Here is a 24302-nt window from a genome sequence, read left to right on the forward strand (position 1 = left end):
CTGCGATAATTTTATAGGTCCTGTCAACTATTTAGATTTTGTTGTTGCTGTTGTTTTAAGTGAGGCTTATAAGAGACTAGGTATTGAACTTGGGTAGCACAGGGTTAGAAGGCAGGTGCATTAGGTTCTCACACTAAGTTATATTCTTCAACAGCTCCATCAGTATAAAGTTGACATTTAGTCTCCACCTGCCTGCCGTTCCTCTATTTCTGTTAGTTATGAGCCTCGGTTTAGAAAAGGGGTGTTATTTATTGAGTCTCCCCCTAAAATCACATCTGCCCATACTTTCATAACATAGGCTTACTTTTGAGGATGGTCAAAGCAACTATAAAATATGGAACTACAACCTTCTACAGTGTGTGCAAGACAGACAGACACAAAGGTGAATTAATGACCATGGCCTAAAAATCAGCAAAATCTCTACAGCCCAAAGGTATGTAAATGAAGATCCAGGTGGGAAACAAAGGTGGACCTTGTGCATTTGGGAAAAAAGTCTAAAACTAAATGCTGGGTTAGTGGGACTTGGTAAGTTTACTCTCATCCTCTGAAGGCAGCAATGGACATGTGCCTTCTTCACCAGCCAGACAGGTAAGAAATGGACTCTCCCAAAGACACCTTGTGGAAACAAGCTGCCAGAACCACAGACCCTCCTTCCAACATTCCAGGAGTGCAACACATGTACATGCAGGCACAAAATCAGTTAAAAATTTTTTTTAATTGATGACATTTATAGTTTATTTTCACTCTTCTCAAATTCAGTGATTCTCTCCAAGAAAAAAAAAGTACCACCCTTATTCAACCTGCCACACTGTCCCTTCTGCATACCCACTGTCATCACCCTCTCCATACATTATACAACACACCACGAATACCCTCAGTTCTCATCCCCTCACCCTGGACTGCTTCAGTGGACTCCATGGTAACCCCACCCCACATCCTACCCCAAATTCCTTTGCGACATGTTCAAGGGCCATATGACTAGTTTCCCTCATGCCCTATGTACACCTGCTTTCCAACCAAGAATCCTCCCTCACCACCCCCATATTAGCTATGCTCCTTCGCATCCACATATCCCTCTGTGCTCAAAGACTTTTCTAAACATCTTTATTGGAGTATACTTGCTTTACAATGGTGTGTTAGTTTCTGCTTTATAACAAAGTGAATCGGTTATACATATACATATGTCCCCATATCTCTTCCCTCTTCCGTCTCCCTCCCTCCCACCCTCCCTATCCCAACCCTCTAGGTGGTCACAAAGCACCGAGCTGATCTCCCTGTGCTATGCGGCTGCTTCCCACTAGCTATCTATTTTACGTTTAGTAGTGTATATATGTCCATGCCACTCTCTCACTTTGTCCCAGCTTACCATTCCCCCTCCCCGTCCGTTCATCCTCAAGTCCGTTCTCTAGTAGGTCTGCGTCTTTATTCTCGTCTTGCCCCTAGGTTCTTCATGACCTTTTTTTTGGGGGGGATTCTATATATATGTGTTAGCATACAGTATTTGTTTTTCTCTTTCTGACTTACTTCACTCTATATGACAGACTCTAGGTCCATCCACCTCACTACAAATAACTCAATTTCGTTTCTTTTTATGGCTAATACTCCACTGTATATATGTGCCACATCTTCTTTATCCATTCATCTGTTGATGGACACTTAGGTTGCTTCCACGTGCTGGCTATTGTAAACAGAGCTGCAATGAACATTTTGGTACATGACTCTTTTTGAATTATGGTTTTCTCAGGGTATATGCCCAGTAGTGGGATTGCTGGGTGGTATGGTGGTTCTATTTTGAGTTTTTTAAGGAACCTCCATGCTGTTCTCCATAGTGGATGTATCAATTTACATTCCCACCAACTGTGCAAGAGGATTCAATGGCTGCCTCTGACCTTGCGATCCAGCGCACACAAGTTTTTTGCCCTCCGCGCCCCTCCGACAAATACTGGGCACCAACCATGTGCCAGGCACTACCCCAGACAAAGAATAAAAGAGAGATTGAGTGGGGCCAGGCCCACTCCGGCGGCCCCGCTGGCGCGCATGTTCACTGCCGGGCTGCCACCTTGAAACGCCCATCCTGTCCTCTCTGAGCCACCTCCTCGGGCAGGGCCACCGGCCTGGCCCTCCCTTCCGCCTGAGGGCGCCCGAGCTCGGAAGAACAGCTACCCCCGGTATACCTTCTTCTCCTCTCCGGGACAAGTGCGAGAGAGACACAAGGGCCACCAGAAGGCGGGCCTTCCTGCTGCAGGGCCTCCTGGATTGGGGGACACTCCGCCTCACCGGGCAAGGACCCTGAGGCAGGCTGCCCGGCCGAATGCCTGAAGGACCCCGCTTGCACCGAAGGCTAACTATCGCAGTGCCTGGTGGCCGGCCTCCGCGGCGGGAGGATCAGGTGACTCGGACCCAAACTCCAGCAGGACTGGGGCTCCGAATAGCTCAGAATCTAGCGTGGGCTTAGGCCTCGGTACAACGGGCCAGGGTCGCGCAGCTGCAGGCCTAGATAAATGGAAGAGCAGGGTGGGGAAGAGGGCGGTGTCTAGAGCTGAGTCTGTGAGTCTGGGGGGCGGGGCTTCAGGTGTTGTTAGCCGAAAGCCGAGTTGACGGGTTGCAGGTCCCCTACGCGCTTGGGAGGATGAGAGGCATGGCTGGCGGCCTCCAGGAAGCAGAAGAATAGGCGCCTCTGCTGTGGGGGCAAACGCCCAGGCAATTTCTAAAATTTATAATTCTCTAATCGAGTGACTTTTATGTTGAGCAGGTTTCTCGACCTGTTAACATTTGTTGTAAACCAAGATCCAAGACAGGCATAACTTAGCTGGCATTAGGAAAGGAACCATGTCCTCCCCTGGATAGCCCCTAGCATTCTGGTCTTGGAATAGCTGAATCAGATTCATTCATTGATTCATTCAACAAATACTGTTGAGAGCCATCTATGTGCTAGGCACTCTGCATAAGCACAGAGGATACGATGGTGAGCGAAACAGACCCCTGCTTTCATAGAGCTGACCTTCTAGTTGGGAAGAGATAACCGAAGAAAACGTGAAAGGAGCCATGAGAATGTATAACAGGGGAAGTGAACTAAGATCTAGTGGGTGAGTAGGAGGTAACCAGAGGAAGTGGAGTTCCAGATGAGGCTAGAGAGGTACGCAGGGATAAGATCATGCAAAGCCTAGTAGGACATGATAAGGCTTTGGGGTTTTATCATAAAAGCAGGGTACACTTTGAAGGGTTGAGGGAAATGATATGATTAGATTTGCATTTTTAGTTCACTGTGGCTGCTGTGTGGAGAACAGATTGTAGAGGGTAGCAAGAGTAGAAACTGGGAGACCACTGAAGAAGCTGTTGCAGAAGTCCAGAGGAGGTTGATGATGTCTTGGACTGTGGTGGTGGCAGTTGAGAAGGAGAGAATTGTACGGATTTGAGATACACTGGCTAGGTAAAATTGCCAGAACTCAGTGATATCATGGATATGGAGGGTGAGGAAGGGGAGGTGCCAAGGATGTCTCTCCCTAGATATATGGTGAAGATTCTGCTCGTTTTTGGGTTACTCACCACCTGGGATGTTAGGGCAACTGGGTTGGCTGATCTTGTACTGGTTAGACTGTGCTTAGCTTTGTGGACTGAGTGGAAGCATCAAGCTGAATGCTGTAGAAAGGACATGAATAGGAGAGACCTTGGCACAGTTTCTCCGTTGGGGCCACACCCTAGCACTGCTTTTAATGTGATTGTCAGGCTACTTTCGGGCTAAGAGAAATGAGACGGTTGTCCAGACTCTGTCCCTGTGTGTGTTCATGGAAGCCTTCTCTGTATCTGTTGGCAAATTTAGGGGTTCCACCAGATAATCTTTGAGACCTTAGTCCTGCAGAGATGATCAATTTTTTACATGTAAATAGAATTTCAAAGTTGGAAGAGATCTCAAGTTTTCTTAGTCCAGTTTATAAAATACTTTTATGTTCTTTATATCATCTTCACAATTATTTATTGAGCTCTTACACCATCATGATTAGACACTAGAAATAGTGTCTTGTTCTTTTCTCTGAGGATGAATAAGACTGTTTAGGTTCATTTAGTCAATAAAATTTATTAAGCACCTTTGTGCCAGGCAGTTTTAGCTGCTTCAGATATAAAATGATTACAACTTGTCTTTGACCTTGGAGTTGCATGTCTGCAAACCTTGCCATTGAGGACAGCTGAGTGTATTAAAGGGTTTGATTTGGGCGGGATAGATCCTGACTTATCTGTAAGATTAGATAAGAAATGGTATGTATCCAGCAGACTTTTTGGGGGGTATCCTGGCAAGATCCCAATTCTTGTCCATCCAATCTTCAAATTCTATAATTGATGGGAGGGCACTGTGGGAACAGTTATTGTACCCTTGTGGCTGCTCTTTAGGAATGTAAATTGTAAATCCTCTGTAAAACACAAAAGAAAGGAAGGGACGGAGTATTGCCAGAGACAGGTCGTGTTTAAACTTGAACTTCTCCTGAATGGGTCACTCTTTCGCAGGTTTACAGTTGCACTAACCAGATTATGTGCTCCACTGGGCAACTTGGGCAACTTGAATGGCCCCTCTACCACTCCCTTTCCTCAACCCCATGAACCCAAATGGGCAAATTAAATACTAAGTAACTGTCATGTGCTTTATCAGTGTCTGAGTGAGAGCCCTGGTTGACTTGCAAAACTGCGTGGCTCCAGAATAGGAAGGGTGGGGAATGCAGCACTGACTGGGTCTCTTATCTGACTCTCCGATGGCAGAAGGGAGATGACCTCAATCTTACGGAGCCCTCAGGCTCTCCAGCTTACTCTGGCTCTGATCAAGCCTGATGCAGTTGCTCACCCACTGATTCTGGAGGTAAGAACAAGTCCTAAGCTTCTACTGTATGTCGGAGGCATTGCTTCTGTTTCAGGTGCCATAGGGCCATTTGCGAAGACTGACAACACAGTCCTGTGCTAGATGGTGTGGAGGCAAAATTAGAAGCCATGACTCTGACCATAAGGAGATTAAAAATCTACTGGAGAATTGGGGCAGATATAAAATATAAGAAAGAATCCAATACAATGAGAAAAACCAAACCTCACGACAATGTATGTATATTAGTTCTCTACTGATGCATAACAAATTACCACAAACTTAGCAGCTTAAAACAACACTCATTATCTCACAGTTCTAGAATTTAGAGGTCCAGTAGGTTTGGCTGAGGGCTGGGTTCTCTCCTTAGAGTTTCACAAAGCCAAATTCCAGGTATCAGCCTACTGGGCCCTTATCTAAAGGGTCTGGGGAAGAATCCACTTTGAAACTCATTCAGGTTGGCAGAATTTGGTTTCTGTGGTTATAGGACTGAGATAGATCCCCATGTCCTTGCCGGCCTTCTGGTGGGGCCTACCTTTTTTTTTTTTTTTTTGCGGTACGCGGGCCTCTCACTGTTGTGGCCTCTCCCGTTGCGGAGCACAGGCTCCGGACGCGCAGGCTCAGCGGCCATGGCTCACGGGCCCAGCCGCTCCGCGGCATGTGGGATCTTCCCGGACTAGGGCACGAACCCGTGTCCCCTGCATCGGCAGGCGGACTCTCAACCACTGCGCCACCAGGAAGCCCGGGCCTACCATTTTTAGAGTCCACTCACATTCCTCATCACATGGCTCACTCCATCTTCAAGACAGCAACAGGGCGTCTCTTTTCTTCTGACCCACCAATGGGACAGATCCTCAAGTCCTAGGCTCTGAAGGGTCCTCAGGGTTCTTTTGGTCTGCCTGGGTCTCCCATTCACTCAAATGGTCCCTTTGACTGACTTTTATCTTTGGGGTGGTGTTTATCCAGGCTGTTCATCAGCAGATTCTGAGCAACAAGTTCCTTATTGTACGAATGAGAGAACTTCTGTGGAGAAAGGAAGATTGCCAGAAGTTTTACCAAGAGCACGAAGGTAGGATCAACAGTCCTCTTGAGTGGGAGGCTTCTCTATCACAAGAGAGCTTTTACCTGGCCACACAATGTCAGGCTCTCTCTGACCTACCAACCGTAAAATTGCAGCCAGTCTTCTAAAATCTTGGTTTATATACACACTTTTCATGATTATCAGTATTTTTTAAATGTTTTCTAGGAGGGTTCTACGTCATGGTCCCAACAAGTAACTTAGTTTTATGTCCTGATACTATCACTAGTTAACAATTTACTCTGTCAGACATTGTCCAAAGACTCATGATTTCATTTAATTCCCCAGCAACCCCATGAAATAGGTATTGTTATGTCCCCAGCACACAGATTAGAAAACTATATTAGGGAAGTTAATGATTTACCCGAAACTACACAGGTTGCAAGTTGGAGCGCCTGGATTCAGACCCAGGTATGTCAGACGCCAAGGTCCTTGTTCTTTTCTCTAAAAGAGTTTTTATCATTCCAAATAGGGAGTCAGAAGTATAAAAAGTTCTCTTGGCACCAGTGTCTTGATGAAGGTACTCTCTTTGCAGGGCGTTTTTTCTATCAGCGGCTGGTGGAGTTCATGGCCAGGTATTTCTCATTTTGGTTCCGACATCTTCATCTACTGAGACTTATTTCCCCTGCCCCCTAAATAGACTTGTTAATTTTATTTGCCACTCTTTAAACTTGTAACCAGTGTCAAGTATCTGAAGAAACATGGGCTTGGGCCAACACTGACCTTGTGGCCACTTGTCCCATGGTAGTTAACTGCTCCAGGGGCTGTAGGAGAGTATTGTTGAATGCTGCCTAGCAACTCTTCTGATCCCTGTGGCCTTTCTTGATCATCAGCAGTGGCCTTCCATCACCTTCTATTTGAAGCAGTATTGGCAGTCAACTAGAAAGGCAAGGAGACTCTCAGGATGTCCAGTGTGCCTTTATTTGTGCTCTACTTATGGTATGCCCTCCTGGACCCAATAGCCAGATTCCTGACATGTGCTCCATTTTGTTCACAGTGGGCCAATCCGAGCCTACATCCTCGCCCACAAGGATGCCATCCAGCTCTGGAGGACAGTGATGGGACCCACCAGAGTGTTTCGAGCACGCCACGTGGCCCCAGATTCAATTCGTGGGAGTTTCGGCCTCACTGACACCCGTAATACAACCCATGGCTCAGGTGAGTCTGCCTTCTGTGTCCACAGTATTTAATAAGCAAAGCTGGTTTGAGGTTGGTGGGCAGGCAGTATGGTGGGGTTGAGAGCCAGGTCCCTCGGTGAGCTTTCTTCCCAATTGTGTTTCTGGCCCTTTGTGGCCACTTCAGCAGATGCGGCCCCAGGACTTAGGGGCAGGAGAAGTACAGGCTCTGGTTTCTGAACCTGATTATGATTGCCTCTTGCCTCCATCCTGCACTCCCTATGAGAACCCCTTCTCTTTTTTACCTCCCCTTACAGACTCTGTGGTTTCAGCCAGTAGAGAGATCGCAGCCTTCTTTCCCGACTTCAGTGAACAGCGCTGGTATGAGGAAGAGGAGCCCCAGTTGCGCTGTGGCCCTGTGTGCTACAATCCAGAGGGGGGCATCCACTTTGCAGCTGGAACAGGAGGCCCAGGGCCAACCTGACGCAGGCCTGTTGATCTGTGAAGAGTTGTGGCATTGCCCAGCCTTTTCTCGCAGACCTCTGGTCCAGAGCATTCTCCTAGGACCAGGGTGGCCTGGAGCTCATTGTGCCATCTCTGCTGGGCACCGCCGCCTGCGTAAGAGCCTAGCTCCTCACTGCTACCTCTTCTAGAATCTAACTCTCTATCTACCTCTTCTCTGGAATGTTCATGGGTGGTTCAGAGGAATGATGGCTCCTTTTTTTATCTGAGAACTGTTCATTCTTTTTCAAGGAGGGGCTTGCCTAATTGACTTGCCTGAAAAATGCAGTGACCGTATTAGCAACATTTGGTCTATTTTCCTTAATAAAAGTCAGTATTCTGAATCCTGCAGGCTGGGAGCACTACTCTATGTACTGTCTCTCTATCCCTAGCTGGAGTAATTAAATCTGTCCTGAAGTCAAGTTTCTGGTCTATGCTAAGTAAAGAGAGAATTGTGGGACTTGCCTAGTAGCGCAGTGGTTAAGAATCTGCCTGCCAACGCAGGGGACACAGGTTTGAGCCCTGGTGCGGGAAGATCCCACATGCCGCGGAGCAGCTAAGCCCGTGCGCCACAATTACTGAGCCTGTGCTCTAGAGCCCGCGAGCCACAACTACTGAGCCCGCGTGCCACAACTACTGAAGCCTGCGAAACTAGAGCCTGTGCTCCACAACAAGATGAAGCCACCGCAATGAGAAGCCTGTGCACCGCAATGAAGAGTAGCCGCCGCTCGCTGCAACTAGAGAAAGCCTGCGCACAGCAATGAAGACCCAACGCAGCCAAAAATAAATAAATAAAATTAATTAATTAAAAAAAAAAAGGGGGCTTCCCTGGTGGCGCAGTGGTTGAGAGTCCGCCTGCCGATGCAGGGGACACGGGTTCGTGCCCCGGTCTGGGAAGATCCCACATGCCGCGGAGCGGTTGGGCCCGTGGGCCGTGGCCGTTGAGCCTGCGCGTCCGGAGCCTGTGCTCCGCAACGGGAGAGGCCACAACAGTGAGAGGCCCACGTACAGCAAAAAAAAAAAAAAAAAAAAAAAAAGGGAGAATCGTGAAGAAATCTCCCAGGAGGTTCACACACAGTGTGCAGCTTATGTAGTGCATGAGGCACCCAGTGACGGAGCTGACTGTGGGCTCAAATCCATGCTGTGCACCTGGCACAGGGCTGCATCCTGGAAGAAGGGGCACCTTTCGTTTGAACAAAAGTATGTCTGCCCAGTAGAGGCATATTGTTATGACTCACTTTTTTTTCTGATTTGCACAAAGCCACTTAAGCTAGCCATGTCTCTGCTGTAGCTGAGGATGACAGTCATCTATTGCTGCATGACAAATCACCTCAAGATTTTGTGGCTTAAAACAATGACTTAGGGACGTCACTGGTGGTCCAGTGGTTAAGAATCCACCTTCCAGTGCAGGGGAGACGTGTTTGATCCCTAGTCGGGGAACTAAGATCCCACATGCCATGCGGCAATTAAGCCCGCGCACCCCAACTACTGAGCCCGTGCGCCACAACTAGAGAGCCCACGTGCCACAAACTACAGAGTCCACGTGCTCTGGAGCCCGCGCTCCACAACTACAGAGCCCACGCACCACAACTAGAGAGAAACCCATGTGCTGTAACAAAGAGCCCGCGTGCCGCACTGAAAGATCCCATGTGCCACAACTAAGACCTGACACAGCCAAAAATAAATAAATAAATAAATATTTAAAAACAACAACAGGGCTTCCCTGGTGGCGCAGTGGTTGAGAGTACGCCTGCCGATGCAGGGGACACGGGTTCGTGCCCCGGTCTGGGAAGATCCCAAATGCCGTGGAGCGGCTGGGCCCGTGAGCCATGGCCGCTGAGCCTGTGCGTCCGGAGCCTTTGCTCCACAACGGGAGAGGCCACAACAGTGAAAGGCCCGCATACTGCAAAAAAAAAAAACCCGAACAACAACAACAACAACAACAACAACGATTCATTCTTATGTGTCTGTGGATTGGCTGGGTGATTCTGCTGGGCTCACTGGGACTCACTCACATGGCTGCATTCAGCATTTGAGTCCAACATGGTCTCTCATCCTGAGCTGCTTCATAGCATGGTTGTTTCAAGGTTCCAAGAGAGCAGGCCCCCATTCACAAGCTCATCACGCTTCTGCTTGTGTCATGTTTGCTGATATCCCATTGACAAAGGCCAAGTCACATGGCCAAGCCCCGAGTCCACGCATAGGGCATGGAGAATGGGAGGTGTGAATCATTGGGGGCCATTACCATGACAATCTACAAACTGAAAGTAGTGAGGAGCCTTGAATTTATATAGAACTTATGAAAACAAATATTTGCACAAGCCAACAAAGGAGATGAAGAAATAGCTAGAGAAGGAAGGAAAAAACCGAGGGTGTGTGGATCAGGAAAGTCAAGAGAAGAGGGTGTTTAGATAATGAAGCAATGTTGAATGCTGTTGAGAAGTCCAGAATAATGAAGCCCTTAAAGTACCCCCTAAGTATGGCAGCATGGAGATCGCTGTGACCTTGGCAAGAGCGGCAGCTCTGGAGTGGTAGGGAGCTTACTTTGTGTGGAAGACAGTGGGTTGAAGCATTTATACTGTCATACTACCTGTGGGTTTAGAGTGGGATACCTTAGAGAATCTTATTACAACTGAATCTGTAAGTGTATGTCTACATATGCTCCCATCTTCTTCTATCTTCCTGTTACAACATAGGATGGGTCCTGCTTCCTGTTAAGCCAGTCCTTCCATGTTGCTCTGAATCCCATCTCCTTGCTTTTTTGGTTGTCTAGTCTTTACTGCACTTTTACCCTTCTCCACTGAGTCCTTCCCCTTTGAATTCAAACATGTTTTGGTGTCTCCCATTTTTCAAAATCATTTTAACCTCATTTTCCCCTTTGGCTACCTGTTTCTTCATCTCTGTACAGCCAAGTTCATATCAGTTGTCTGCACTGACAGGCTCACCCCCATTTTCTCAGCAGCCCATCACAGTATGGTGTGCGCACTCACCATTCGAGAGGAGACTGGTTGGTTTCTTTTTCTTCTTCTTTTTAAATATCTATCTATCTAGGCTGTGCAGGGTCTTAGTTGTGGCATGCGGAATCTTTAGTTGTAGCATGCAGGACCTTTTTAGTTGCAGCATGTGGGATATTTTAGTTTCGGCATTCTCCCCCGCAAAGGTAAACAAAGGCCAGCTGAAAACACCAGGCAAACTGACAAGAGAGACTGATCAGGAGCCCCAGCTATCAGTAAGCAGCCAGAGGAAGCACTCTCCTTCCCTCCATTTTTTGTATCTAATCCTTAAAGCTCTGTACCTGTGAATATTTCTTGCTCCACATGTCCCTCAGTCCCTACTTATATGGCCACTGTAGAGAAGACATCCTTGGTGACTGAGTAGAGTGAAATGACTAGAGATTTAAGTGAAGGGAATGGATGTGACTGGCAAGACAGAGTGCACAGAGTGGAGGGGAGGCAGGAGAATGCTGGGACTGAAACAATCCAGCATGTGGTGGTGAAGTACCCTACAAAAGGCTGAGGCTGACCACAGAAGCTGGAAAACAGTTGAAAGAGTGTGGGGAGAGGATAGGAATAAGAAAAAGGTAATCAAATTCTGCTGAGGCTGCAAGAGAAATGAAGACTGAGCAAAAAGGGGGATTAAAAAAATATTATTGCTGTGCTCCAGCAACAGTGTCCACTAAATGGTGGGTATAGAAAAGAGTGGAGAGGACTGAAAGAGTGAATAAATGGGGATTACTTCCAAGTCTGTTAAGAGATACAGTAGATAGAAAGAAAATGGGATTAGAAGAGAATTTTTCAGAATAGTAATAATTTGAACATGCTTAAATGCTAAGGAAGTAGAGTTGTTATAGATAGATTGGTTTACAATAAATATAATTTATAATCATTAAAATTCCTGAGAAGCAGGAGGGACTAGGACGCAAACACACTTTAGAGGAAAAGGTCAATCTTGGAATTAAAGATAGCTCCTTCTTCACTATAGGAGAGAGGCATAGCAATGCTTGCATGTTTCATTGTGGGGATGTTAGCTCTTTCTTCAGCAATATCTCTTTCATTTGTCAAACAGGAGTCAAAGCCATCTATTGAAAGTGGGGGGAAAGATGAAATTCATAAAGCATAAAAAGGTTTGAAATAATACTTATGAAGCATGGGAAAGGGAACTGACTCATGAGACACAGTAGGATTACCAGGCATTTCTGAGGGCAAATTAAGAACTCTGTGACCCTGTATTTGGAATATGAGTCGCATGCCTTGTCATGTGTTGTGCTGAGTTGCAGCCATGAAATATGCAATTGGTGGAATCATCCAAGATCAGGGATTTCATGAGCAGGTTTGGTGAAAGATCAAAGGGACAAGGAATATTTAGTCTTGGCAAATAAATAGTTGAAACAATCATCCAAGGATTAAACTGGACACAAAAAACAAATGGACAGAGAGGACAATGGAGGGTTCCCACTTGGTGGCAAACCTGTGTGCACAAGAAGATATGAGTGAACAGGTCGGCAGTTTGGAGACTGTGGTTGGGGTGAGGGTGTTCTGAGTTATTTGAAAGGTAGAATGTGCGGGTGAACACAGTGTTTCAAGTTGTTTGGAAAGGAGGTGCAGGGATTAGAAGCTGGAGCTTTGGTGACAGATCGGAATTCAAATCCTGGTTCTATCACTTTCTAGCTATGTGACTTTAGCTATATTTGTCTCCACTCAATTCAGTTGTTAAATGAGAAAGTCATACTTAACTTTAAGAGTTACTGTGAGGATTAAACTAACTCATGCACATAAGGTCAAAAACCCAAGATCTCAATAAATGACAATTTAAATGATCTCTTCTCTTGTTTGGATTTCAGAAAGAGTTAAGTTAATCACACCTCTCAGTGTATGACTTAATCTCACACAATTTTCCTTTGTCTATTTTAGCACATTTAATTACTGACAATGTTTTTGACAAGACTGTACAATTAAAAGTGGCTTTCTCATATATAAACTTAGGTAATGTATAGAGATAGCTGATAGATTATGATTAGGGTAGGACACAATTCTAGTTACCACTTTACCAAGAGGAGTTAAAACCAAATGAAATCACATAAGTTGATCTCACACTCTTTATGCTGAGGTTAAAGTAAGCATTCCTGTCCCCTGTAGGGAATGTAGACCACAGAAACGGCACCATGGCCAAAGTACACGACTGATTTCTTATGAAAGTGACTGTAATATTAGTCTAGCAGAAATAGAACTTTGATTCATTGAACCCATTAACAAAATAAAATAGGCTCTTTGACAGCTCAGACAGAAACCCAGTTCAGTGGAGTACAAACCTAGGATTCAGGGTTGGAGGACCAAGACTGCCTGAGTCTCTCACAGTGAGAAGCCTGAATGACCGAGGAAGAAGGTTTCCAAAGGAGCAAAGGGCAAGGTAGGGCAGGGAGGGTGTGTGGCTCAAATGAGCTGGGCTGGAGGCTTAAGGAAACATGTTAGTGAGTTAAATCAAGAGTGATGGAAGTTGAGAAATTCCAGCAGTTTTCCCCCTAGAAGTAGAAGCCACAATCCTCATGTGATTGAGTCCCTCTGAAAAACATATTATATATAAACCTCTGTGGTCCAGAGTTTTCTCACAAACAGAGGTAAGTCTCTTCCATGTGGGCATCAAGAGCTACAAACTTATTTGGGGTCCTGGGAGTAACTGGCTCCTCCTGTCTCTCTCAGAGCATTTTGCATAAGCAGGTGGGCTGGGTGGGGGCGGGGTTGGTCATCTAGTTAGTGGTTTAAGATTTTTAACTCACAGGTCTGGGAACTGTGGACAAGATGAGACTTTCATGGAGTCTTTCTCCTCTTTCAGCTTTGCCTGTCGCTACAAAGGTAGTATTATGGAAGACTGGGTGGTAACTGGGTTACTGGCAGTGTAGCCACAGTTGAGTGGCCTTTTTTCTCCTGAAATAACAGCATAGCAGGAAATGAGGGCTTATATGTAGTTAGTTTATTTTGGGAAGTGATCTCAGAAAATAAGAGTGGAGGCACTGGGAGAGTAAAACAGCGAAGAAAAAGCCAACCCAAGAAAGGGGTACTGAGGTGGTCACCACTGTGGACAACTGGCCTCTATCTAGCTGGAAGTCCTCTCCCTCCCATCAGAGACCAAGAAGCTGGGGACCTGCCCACTGGTTTCCATCATCCATTAAGCATTTCCACAGGAAGATTGAACTCCCCTGCAGGTCCAAATCTGTGTATTGCCAGAAAGGCTTGCTGCACCACATCAGTAGAGAAGCTCCTGGGAGGAGCACAAGAGAAATGGACTTAAGGAGCTCTCTGATTTCACCTGGGTGCAGCAACAGCCATGGTAAGGATGTGGCCAAGAGATGGAGTATAGAAGTTGTCCAAGGCCATCCTTCCCTGTTCATGCTTTGGTCTACGTGTAGCTCAGCATATCCCAGAGCCAGGCAAGATGCTGGTGAGCCACAATCTCTATTTAAGACTCAACATAAGCCGATTAGTGGGGAAACTCCCCCCATTTCCCACTACTGCAACTAGACATGAGGTCATAACTGATTCTTATTATCTCCATCCTTTACCAACCATATTATAATTCCTCCCCCCAGAGTCAGCACTTACAGGTTTAAGATGCTTATATACTGGGGAAACACAGACCTTTATCTCTAAAGCATCTGATCCCTTAAATGTTTCACCCTGATGTAAGAGCTGACTGCTGTAAGGGTCCACTGAAGATTATCCCTGGGTATGAAGCACATCAGAGAATCCCCTGGGATCAGATGTACTCTTCCCTTCCCCTTGGGGAGAAGCAATGTCAGCAACTCATGATGATCAAGGTTGATTACTTACATATGATAGCTCTTCGTTTTCCTGGTGGTCCACCACCATGACAAGCCCCAAATGACCCAGTTAGTCATAGCATTACTTCAGTGTATGCTTCCTGTGATGCTCTTTGGCTAAAGGATCTCCTCCTTTCCTCCTCCATTCCCCTCCCACCCCCAGTAACAAGGAAAGGGCCTTTCTAGGCACAGAAAGCACAGATTTTTGCCAGGTGCTATTCCTGCAGTGCCCTATCACAGAGGTTTCCACCTTGGAAACCTTCAATATGCTACCTTGGAATCCTTATTCCTGAATACCAAGCTGAATCCAAGTACCACCCCTTATTAGTTGTGTGAACATGGGCAAATTATCTACATTTCTGATTTCTTTCTTTTTTTTTTTTTTTTTTTTTTTTGCGGTACGCGGGCCTCTCACTGTTGTGGCCTCTCCCGTTGCAGAGCACAGGCTCCGGATGTGCAGGCTCAGCGGCCATGGCTCATGGGCTTAGCCGCTCCGCGGCATGTGGGATCCTCCCGGACCGGGGCACGAACCCATGGCCCCTACATCAGCAGGCGGACTCTCAACCACTGAGCCACCAGGGAAGCCCTACATTTCTGATTTCTTCACCTACAAAAGACTCATTGTTCTTGTTACCAACATCATATATTTGGATTTTTTCCTTGTCTCTCTTCTTTACTTGTGGACAATCCACCATGAGTCAAGCATCCCTCTAAATGTTCATTTGGCAATGAGGATGTGATGCCGTGATAAAGACATGGCTTTCTGGAAGAAGGGCAAAGGATCCCATAGGCCAGTTCCAGGGATATGGTACTGGGATCTATCAGAAAATGTTCTCGCCCAGCGGGGCCCCACTGTCCTACCTGTTGATAAAATTTATAGGCTGACTGGTGAGAGGGAGGATTGTAACAAGTCTCTAGATGTGGCCTTGATTGTTGCTTACTTTCTTCCAGGAGACAAGGGAAGAATGCTCTGACAATGGGACAGACAGCTCTGCAGTCAAGCTGAAAGGTGATCCTTAGCCAAGCAGTCTCCAAAGCTGAAGTAAATGTCAGCAATGAAGACAGAACTTTCTGAGGAGTGAAAACACTCAGAAACCAAAGTTCCTTTGGTTGAGCCATGAGGCAGCCACTTAAAAGTGAAAAATGCAAAGCCTTCCATACTGGCACAGAGCAGCATTCTCCATACTCCCTTCTTCCTCTTTATCCCAACTGCAGCTGCTTCCAGGAGGGACCAAGCTTCCCTGTCCCCAAGGGGGACCAAAGGCCACATGCTGTTCAAGTATGCTGGGATATTTTCTTTTTTTTTAGATTTATTAATTTATTTATTATTAATTGCGGGGGGGGGGCTGCGTCGGGGCTTAGTTGCAGCATGTGTGGTCTTCGCTGAGGCATGCGGGATCTTTCGTTGCAGTGCACAGGCTCATTGCGGTGTGCAGGCTTCTCTCTAGTTGTGGCGTGCAGGTTCCAGAGCGTGTGGGCTCTGTAGTTTGCAGCACGCAGCCTCTCTAGTTGAGGCGCACAAGCTCAGTAGTTGCAGCACGTGGACTTAGTTGCCCCATAGCATGTGGGATCTAGTTCCCTGACTGGGGATTGAGCCTGCATCCCCTGCACTGTAAGGCGGATTATTTACTACTGGACCACCAGGGAAGTTCCTGGGGTATTTTCAAAGAGGAGAGGTTCAAATTTTTATATCTCTGCTGGGTACAAGTGCCTAAGTCACCATCGTACCTGGTCCTGTGGGAGGGAAGGGGGTGCTGAGTGCAGGTGTGGCCAAAAGCACTGAGGACTGCAGTGTAGAGTCACGGTGGCATGGTGGCCATGGAGCCATACAGATCACCCAGGTGCTCACTGCATGCCAGGAGGCACACAGGGAGGGGTAGCAGCACCAACCCTGGGGTGAGAACCCAGAGAAGGAAAAAAGCCTCCCTGCTGTCCCCCATGGACTCTGCCTTCCCTGGTCTCCTGGTGGCTGTGGCTTTAGCCCCTGATGTACATGTACTAAACTACTTGGATGGTCTTCCAAAAGGGGGAAAAATGCACCCAAATTCAGTTGATGGGTTTGCAGTGGGGAAGGGCAGCTAAAGTGACCTTGGGAGTGGGGCTTCTGGGCTGACCCAATGTATTGTCATTGTGGCTTTCACTGCTGACTGCATAACTGATGTGATGTTTTACACGCTTGTAATGAGAATGTGCATGTGCATTTAGGGACTGTCACATATACAGAAGTGATCTGCCCTTCTGACTGGTTCAACAGACACAAGATAGAATCCCAGGAGCAGGAGAAATCACAGCTTTAAAGACTTAACGGCTGTTGGAAAACTCAGAGTGGACAAGGTCAGTGGGACAGAAAGGAAAGAGCCCTGGATTGAGAGCTGGACTTCAAGAACTGGTTCATCTTCCAAAGATAAGTTTGATAGTGGGAAAACAGAATCATAACAGATACTGCATGTTGTGCAACTACTATCTCCCAGATGCAGATACACCTTCTATGTGACCATTATTTCCTATGAGAATAACTTCCAAAATTTTAAAATGATTCTTTACAGAAGATGGCTGTATGTATTTGTCTCAACCTGAAATCAAGTAAATTCATTTTCTATTTCTACATTTGCATACGTTTCACTTAAAATCAAATAAAATTTATTAAAATATAATTTTAAAATAAAATTTAAAATTTATTAAAAATACTTTCAGTACAGATACAGCTTGAGAATAGGGAGTAAAATAGAAATCCAGCAAAATTTGGATATGTCAAAAGACAGATACTTCTTCACAGTGTCTTTTAGAACATTCACAAGTTTTCTCACCTGTCAGCCTTCCACCACACAAAATCCTTTCTCATTAAATTGGAATCTCCAAGTTCAAACACTCTTTTACCCAAGAATTCCCTCCCATGAATTCATCATTCCACAAATTCTCCCAGAGGCTTATTTTTGGTCATATATGGCCCTGGGGAACATGAGCCCTTGAATCATCCAAGGTCAAGATGAAGAGTGGGATTCACTTGCCCAAATGAGCAGCCCTGGATGCCTAATGTGATGCTCCCTTTATCCCAGTTCTCCAGGAGCCACTTAGGATTCATGAGTCTGGGACTCTAAGGTTCTGAGAGCCCATGATCCCCTTATGACTCACAAATGCCTGGGCCTCATGGCCATCCTCCTCTCTTCCTCTCCTGAAGAGGCTTACCCTAGCGCCCAGCATCTGAATAACAGAAGCCAGTTTTGGGGGCCTTAATTCCACCTCTCACCCTAAGGCCCAGAAATAGGTATTACTGAGGTCAGGGTATGAAGGGCTATTCATACCCTCTCAAGATGCGGAAAGTAGGGGCAACAAGGCAAGGGAAAAGAAGGAATGATGATGGAAACAGCTGCAGAAAACCAGGACCCCTGGAATGGAGTCGAGAGATCATTCCCACAAAGCCCCATGGGAAAGTGGCTCTAAATGCAGACCCACTGACGTGTTAAAACTGCGCGAAAATAGTGTGACGTAGTAGGGGTGCCTCTATTACCCAGGGAGGCGGAAGGTAGGGAATCAGTGACAGCAACTTGAGCTGACGTTGAAAGGTTCTATCCTCACCCCCATGGAAACTGGGAAACAAGCAGATGCAGCAAGTAGCCCCTTGGGTACCCTCTCTGGTCCCTCCCAAAGCCAAAGAGGTCCCTCCTCCCCACAGTTCCATCCTGCAGGCACTTCAGCATTAGAAGAAAATTTTGGAAACAAAGGGAGAAATCTGCGCCGGGGGACAAAGCTCAAGAAAAAGCAGTGAGGCATTTGGAGGGCTAAATGAAACTACCCCGAAAGAGACAAAGCCGAGCACTTTTGGGGTGAGGTTGAAGGACAAGGCCAGCAAGAACACAGGGGCTGCCTTGATCGCAGTTTTACTTACCAGGTCCTGCAGCCCTGAGTCTGAGATGCCTTATCACCCATCAGAAATAAGGCACCAGGGCTTCCCTGGTGGTGCAGTGGTTAAGAATCCGCCTGCCAAGGCAGGGGACATGGGTTTGAGCCCTGGTCCGGGAAGATCCCACATGCCGTGGAGCAACTAAGCCCGTGCACCACAACTACTGAGCCTGCACCCTAGGGCCCGCGAGCCACAACTACTGAAGCCCGTGCGCCTAGAGCCCAGGCTCCGCAACAAGAGAAGCCACCGCAATTAGAAGCCCACGCAACGCAACGAAGAGTAGCCCCCGCTCACCGCAACTACAGAAAGCCTGCGCGCAGCAATGAACACCCAACATGGCCAAAAATAAATAAATAAACAAATTTATAAAAAGAAAAAAAAAAGAAAGAAAGAAATGAGCCACCAGCCCCTACAGCAAAAATCCAGGTATTCCTCCCTGGCAGGAAATTCTATGAAGCCCAACAGTCCTGGAAGTGTTTGCCTCCTTTTCCCATCCCGTCTCCTCCCACAATCCTTTATTGTGAAGATCTCACAACACCTCAAGACTATCATTGCAGAGATGGGGCCAATTTTAACCCCTGTCCATGAAGGAGTGAATCCTGACTGGAAGGCACCCAAAGCTATCTGCACCCACCTGGACAGAGGTCCCCTCTGCATCTCTCCCTGATTCCTGGGCCTGACAGTGGTCGTGCTGGGCCAGACTTGTGTGCTGTCTCTACAGTTTCTGCATGGATTTTAAGAGAAAGTAAACATTTTTTTCCCATCATGTTTAAAGCAGGGTGTAAGACTATTAATTTTTCCACTTTTGTTGCCCTATCAGGAGGCAGCTTTGATGTCACGTGGAATGATGGTGGGGGGGGTCCCCTCTTCTCTGCTCGGCAACCCCTAGAGAAAACACAAACTTCCCTCTGTGGCTTTTAGCTAAGGCCATGGGAAAAGGGGTAGCACTATGGTGGTAGACCAGGCAGTAGTGCCTGAGTTGAATTGTGTGTGGGGGGAGCCTACACTGCAGGTGCTCCCAGCCCTTACCCCGCACCAGGCTAACCTTGGAGACAACCACCTCCAGGTGAGAGGCTGTGGACAAAGGCATCTGGACCAACAACCCCTTTTATCTCTCCTCCAGCCCCAAACCAAGCCAGATTTGGTGGTGGGGGGGGGGTGTTACAAAAAATCTCTCTCCTTCCTCTCTGTGGCAAATATCCTCTTGGCAAATAAAGACACTGAGGCCTGAGTAGACAGCCCTCCAGGGTATACCCATTGACATATAGCACTAGGGCCAAGAAGAAAGTTAGGCGAACTACCAGGAACCTGGGCCACATGGGCCCTGGGAATGTAAGGTAAGTGAGAGTGGGTCTGGTTCAAAGGGCCTTAGAACAATTACTGGAGGACTGATGTGAGAGTGTGGCGAAAAGACTGGGCACTGAGATTGAGGGGCTCGGGAGGGGCTGTGTTTAAAAACCCTAAAACTTGGTATTGGAAGGCCAATGGTGGGGCATTGCTAGTAACCTTATCCCTGTCCTTGGAGGGCCAAATAGCATGGTTTTGAGGTTTAGATCCTGAGACTGAAGAATTCGGAGGTGTGGTTAAAGGGATCTGGATTCGGAACTGCAGGGTTAGGAAGGAGACATGGTTAAGGAGTCCCTCAGATTGGAGGGTGAGACTGAACCCTGAGTAATACCTAAAGTGGGGCAGAAGAGGATGCATCAAAGGCTAGATATGTAGACAAAAATAGAACAGGAAAGTGTCATAGAAGCCAATAGAAGGACACAGCTGAAGAAGGAAGTAGGTAGAAGCAAAGACCACTTCTCCAAGAGGACCATCACTTGGTACATCTGTTCTCAGAGGCTAGACAGCTGCCATCTTCATACTCACAGAGGGTGTAAGGGGTCAGAAGACTGTCCCTGAAGCCCTCGCAGAGCTCTAGCAGGGTGGTGATGGATGGTGGAGAGATTTGATTCCCAGTGTTTCTTATGAGGTCACCTCCAGCTAACACCTTACCATCACTCCGTCAGGCTTCTCCCTGAGCATGTCCTCTGCTCTGTGATGAGGAGTGATGTCCAGCTAAAGCCTCACCCACACTACCTCACAATCAAGGCTTCTCCCTTGAGTGTGCCCTCTGATGTGGCTGACAACTGACTTTTTGCTAAAGTCATACCCTCACTCCTCGCACACCTAAGGCTTTTCCCTGAGTGTGTTCTCTGGTGTCTGATGAGGGCTGACTTATGGCTAAAGCCTTGCCCACATTCCCTGCACACATAAGACTTTTCCTGAGTGCACCCTCTGATGTGTGCTGAGAGCTGACTTGTGGCTGAAGTCTCGCCCACATACCCTGCAACTCGTAAGGCTTCTCTCCTGTGTGTCCTCTGGTGTGTGTTTAGGATTACCTTGCAGCTAAAACCCTACCCACACTCCCTGCAAACAAAAGGCTTCTCACCTGAACGTGTCCTGTGGTGTGTGATGAGGTGTGATTTCACCCTAAAGCCTTGGCTACAGTTCCTGCACACATAAGGCTTATCCCCTGTGTGAATCCTCTGGTGCTTAATGAGGTCTGACTTTTCACTAATGCCTCACCCACACATCATGCAAAGGGCTTCTCCCTTGTGTGTGTGTGACTTGTGGCTAAAAGCTTGCCCACACTCCCTGCATACATAAAGCTTCTCACCTGAGTGTGTACTCTGGTGGTTGTAGAGGGGTGACTTATCTATAAAGCCTTGCCCACATATATAAGGCTTTTCCCCTGTGTGTCCTCTGATGTCTGTTCAGATGTGACTTCCTGCTAAAGCTTTGCCCACACTTTCTGCACACAGGAGATATCTCCGCTCATGACAGCCTGTGTCTGAAGAGGTTTGACTTCTGGCTAAAACCTAGTCCACACCTCTAAACCTGACTGCTCCAAATCCTGAGAGTTCTACCCTCTCAGGAATGTTGTCTGCTTCCCCAGAGCTTACCCTCTGGGCTGGACTGAGCTGTACCTTCAACACTTTGTTGCCTCCCTGAGAGCTTACTGGTGGTCCCTGGGGTGGGCTAGAGAAAACCACTTAAGTCCCCTTCTCATTTGTTCTCCAAAACAAAGGTGTAGAGACTCCCATTCCTTGATCTTCTGCTTTGGCCCCCAGTGGTTTTTATCAGAATGTTGTTGCTGCCGCTGCTGGTGGTCATCTGCGCAAGGATCCCCTGGTTGGAGTTGATTTCCTGCACATGAATATGGAATAAGATGACTGCAGAGTTCATGGTGGCTGAGGAATTGCTGACCGCCAAAGGCCAGAGATAGACTTCTGGCTTTGAATCTGCTGAAGAAAGAAAGTTTTCAGTCAAAGTAGTCAGAGAAAGGGCTCGCTGGGCTTTTCTTCCTTGTCTTATAGTAAGATCTAGCCGTTATAGTAAGATTCACAGCCGTTAATGTCTGTCTCTCCAAGACATGCTTCGTCAGACCTATATTTCCATTCAACTTCTTTTGACTTTTTATTTGGAAATAATTTCAAATGTACAGAAAAGTTGCAAGAATACGAACAATACAAAGAACAGCTGTATTCCCTTTACCCTAATTACCTACTGCTAACATTTGTATATTATATATGTATATGTGTGTATATGTATATTTATATATTTTTTTCTTTGAATCATTTGAGAGTAAACTGCATACATCAATGCCCTTTACCCCTAAATACTTCAGTGTGTGTCTCATAAAAGTAGGGATATTCACTTTCATAACCACAATACAGTTATCAACTCTGGTAAAATTTTTTTTTAAATAAATTTATTTATTTATTTTTGGCTGCGTTGGGTCTTCCTTGCTGCGTGTGGGCTTTCGTTGAGGCGAGTGGGGGCTACTCTTCATTGTGGTGCACGGGTTTCTCATTGCAGTGGCTTCTCTTGTTGTGGAGCATGGGCTCTAGGCGCACAGGCTTCAGTAGTTGTGGCACATGGGCTCAGTAGTTGTGGCTTGTGGGCTCTAGAGCACAGGCTCAGTAGTTGTGGCGCACGGGCTTAGTTGCTCCGCGGCATGTGGGATCTTCCCAGACCAGGGATTGAACCTGTGTCCCCTGCATTGGCAGGTGGATTCTTTTTTTTTTTTTTTTTTCTTTTTTTTTTCTTTTTGCGGTATGCGGGCCTCTCACTGTTGTGGCCTCTCCCGTTGCGGAGCACAGGCTCCGGATGCGCAGGCCCAGCGGCCATGGCTCACGGGCCCAGCCGCTCCGCGGCATATGGGATCCTCCCAGACCGGGGCACGAACCCGTATCCCCTGCATCGGCAGGCGGACTCTCAACCACTGCGCCACCAGGGAGGCCCGGCAGGTGGATTCTTAACCACTGTGTCATCAGGGAAGTCCTCGGCATTGACTTTTTTTTTTTTTTTTTCAGTACGCAGGCCTCTCACTGTTGTGGCCTCTCCCGTTGTAGAGCACAGGCTCCGGATGCGCAGGCTCAGCGGCCATGGCTCACGGGCCTAGCCACTCCGCGGCATGTGGGATCTTCCCAGACTGGGGCACGAACCTGTGTCCCCTGCATCGGCAGGCGGACTCTCAACCACTGCGCCACCAGGGAAGCCCTCGGCATTGACTTTTAAAGGGAGAGATGATGAGATCGGCTGGAGGGCTGCAGTCATGGGGTGGGAGAGAAAGAGGACTTGAGGATGACTCCATGGTCTGAGAAACTGAATAAGCTGAACCTCGATGGGATACTCTATGGAAGGGGCAGGTGGGGGGTGGCAGTCATATCAGGAGCTTAGTTCTGGGCATGTGGAGACACTTATGGGACATCCAATAGATGTCAAGCAGGCAGTCTGATATATATGAATGTAGATTTCAGGGGAGGAGTCCAAGCTTGGGAGGATGACATAGACGGCTTGACAAAGGTCTGGGACCCCTTGTGCTCCTCCGTATGTAAAGGTTTTCCACAGTAGGGGCAGAATTTGAAAGTTGCTTCAACACCTTTGCCACAGTCTGGACAGGAGATCATGCTTTATGGGGTCACGGTCTGGCCCTCAGACTCACTGGGCTAGAAACTCCATCTTAACTGTGTCCTTCTCAGTTGCCCCACGAAAACTTCCGCTTGAACTCTGGTAAATTTAACATTTACATAATACTTTAGCTATCATATATATTCCAATTTTGTCAATTGATCCAATAATGTCCTTTATAGCATTTTCCCTACAGTACAGGATTTAGTCTACTATCAGATATTACAATTAGTTTTCATGTTTCTTTAGTTTCCTTTAGTGTCTCTTTCATGAGACTGGCATTTTTGAAGAATAGAGTTCTTTTTTTAGGGAACATTCCTCATGTTCTAGAATATGTATAGAATGTTGCTGACATTTTCCTATGATTAGATTCAGATTATGTACTGTAGTCAATTTTTATATTTTACATCTTTTACTTGAATCAAAAAACAAAAACAAAAAACCCACAGCAGAACTTATTATTCTACATATTATTCCAATAAATAATCTTCCAAGTAAGCATTAGAGGCATCTTCAACTTTGTATCTGCACTTACACTAAAATTCTCTTCTAAGCCATAACCAGTTACACTGACACACACAGCTACAACCGTTTATTTCCAACAAGAGAGAACAATCCTATGACCTACATGGGAACGTACTTTGTGACTTTTCCTATGAGAAGAAAGAGTGGATTGACGTAGGAGTCACTCAGTCTGGATGTCTCCAATGCAGAAGGCAGCAGAGAATAGTTTAGCAGGGTTAAGTAACTTGTTCACAGTCACAAAGAAAGAAACAAAACAGGGTTTGGGATGTGCTCTTAAACACTATACAAATCACAGATAACTCTAAACTCATCAGCATACAAAGGTTTATTTTCTACTAAATCTGTCCTTAAGGGAAAAAAAAAAAAGCTTCTAAGCAAATAATGAGACTCTTGCTGCTTTGACTAGGTCTCTGGAGAAAAGAAGCCAGTGAGAATTAAACCCCCTGACATAGAACAATCTGTTTGGGGAAAAACTAACCAAATTTGGCCTATAGACTAAATCTGGGGACAGGAGGTATTCTGGGCTTTGACCACGGTCTAGGGCTACAAAGCCATCCAGATCTCCT

General features: G+C 46.7%; 2 protein-coding genes and 1 long non-coding RNA gene across 7 annotated transcripts in view; 1 reads left to right on the forward strand and 2 right to left on the reverse strand.

Annotated features, from left to right (window-relative positions):
* Nucleotides 1–24302, reverse strand: part of LOC308623207 — an 87692-nt gene that overhangs the window by 48714 nt on the left and 14676 nt on the right. The gene's annotated exons all lie outside the window — the stretch shown is intronic.
* NME6 (NME/NM23 nucleoside diphosphate kinase 6) lies at nucleotides 1987–7626 on the forward strand. 2 transcript variants are annotated; one of them, XM_081246088.1, is made up of 6 exons: nucleotides 1987–3430; nucleotides 4750–4846; nucleotides 5810–5912; nucleotides 6457–6496; nucleotides 6919–7079; nucleotides 7354–7626. In XM_081246088.1, the coding sequence occupies exons 2-6, from the start codon at nucleotides 4757–4759 to the stop codon at nucleotides 7518–7520; spliced, it is 561 nt and encodes a 186-aa protein (XP_081102214.1). In that variant the 5' UTR covers nucleotides 1987–3430; nucleotides 4750–4756; the 3' UTR covers nucleotides 7521–7626. The 2 variants fall into 2 exon arrangements, with proteins under 2 accessions (XP_081102214.1, XP_081102215.1); XM_081246089.1 differs by having other exon boundaries at nucleotides 2384–2389.
* On the reverse strand, nucleotides 17023–21483 carry ZNF589 (zinc finger protein 589; the record flags this gene model as incomplete). The annotated part of the gene is given in 6 exon segments (XM_081246458.1): nucleotides 17023–20819; nucleotides 20823–20997; nucleotides 20999–21072; nucleotides 21076–21129; nucleotides 21135–21289; nucleotides 21393–21483. Coding segments are annotated over 6 exon segments (717 nt in total). The 3' UTR covers nucleotides 17023–20651.

Source organism: Mesoplodon bidens, assembly GCF_964165515.1.
Source record: "Mesoplodon bidens genome assembly, chromosome: 10".
Classification (NCBI taxonomy): domain Eukaryota; kingdom Metazoa; phylum Chordata; class Mammalia; order Artiodactyla; family Ziphiidae; genus Mesoplodon; species Mesoplodon bidens.

Excerpts from the sequence above, each read along its gene's own strand:
- NME6 (XM_081246088.1), top strand. The coding sequence starts at position 4,757 with ATGACCTCAATCTTACGGAGCCCTCAGGCTCTCCAGCTTACTCTGGCT. Across the intron at positions 4,847-5,809 it reads CTCACCCACTGATTCTGGAG|GCTGTTCATCAGCAGATTCT; the intron begins GTAAGAACAAGT and ends GTGTTTATCCAG. Across the intron at positions 6,497-6,918 it reads CTGGTGGAGTTCATGGCCAG|TGGGCCAATCCGAGCCTACA; the intron begins GTATTTCTCATT and ends TTTTGTTCACAG.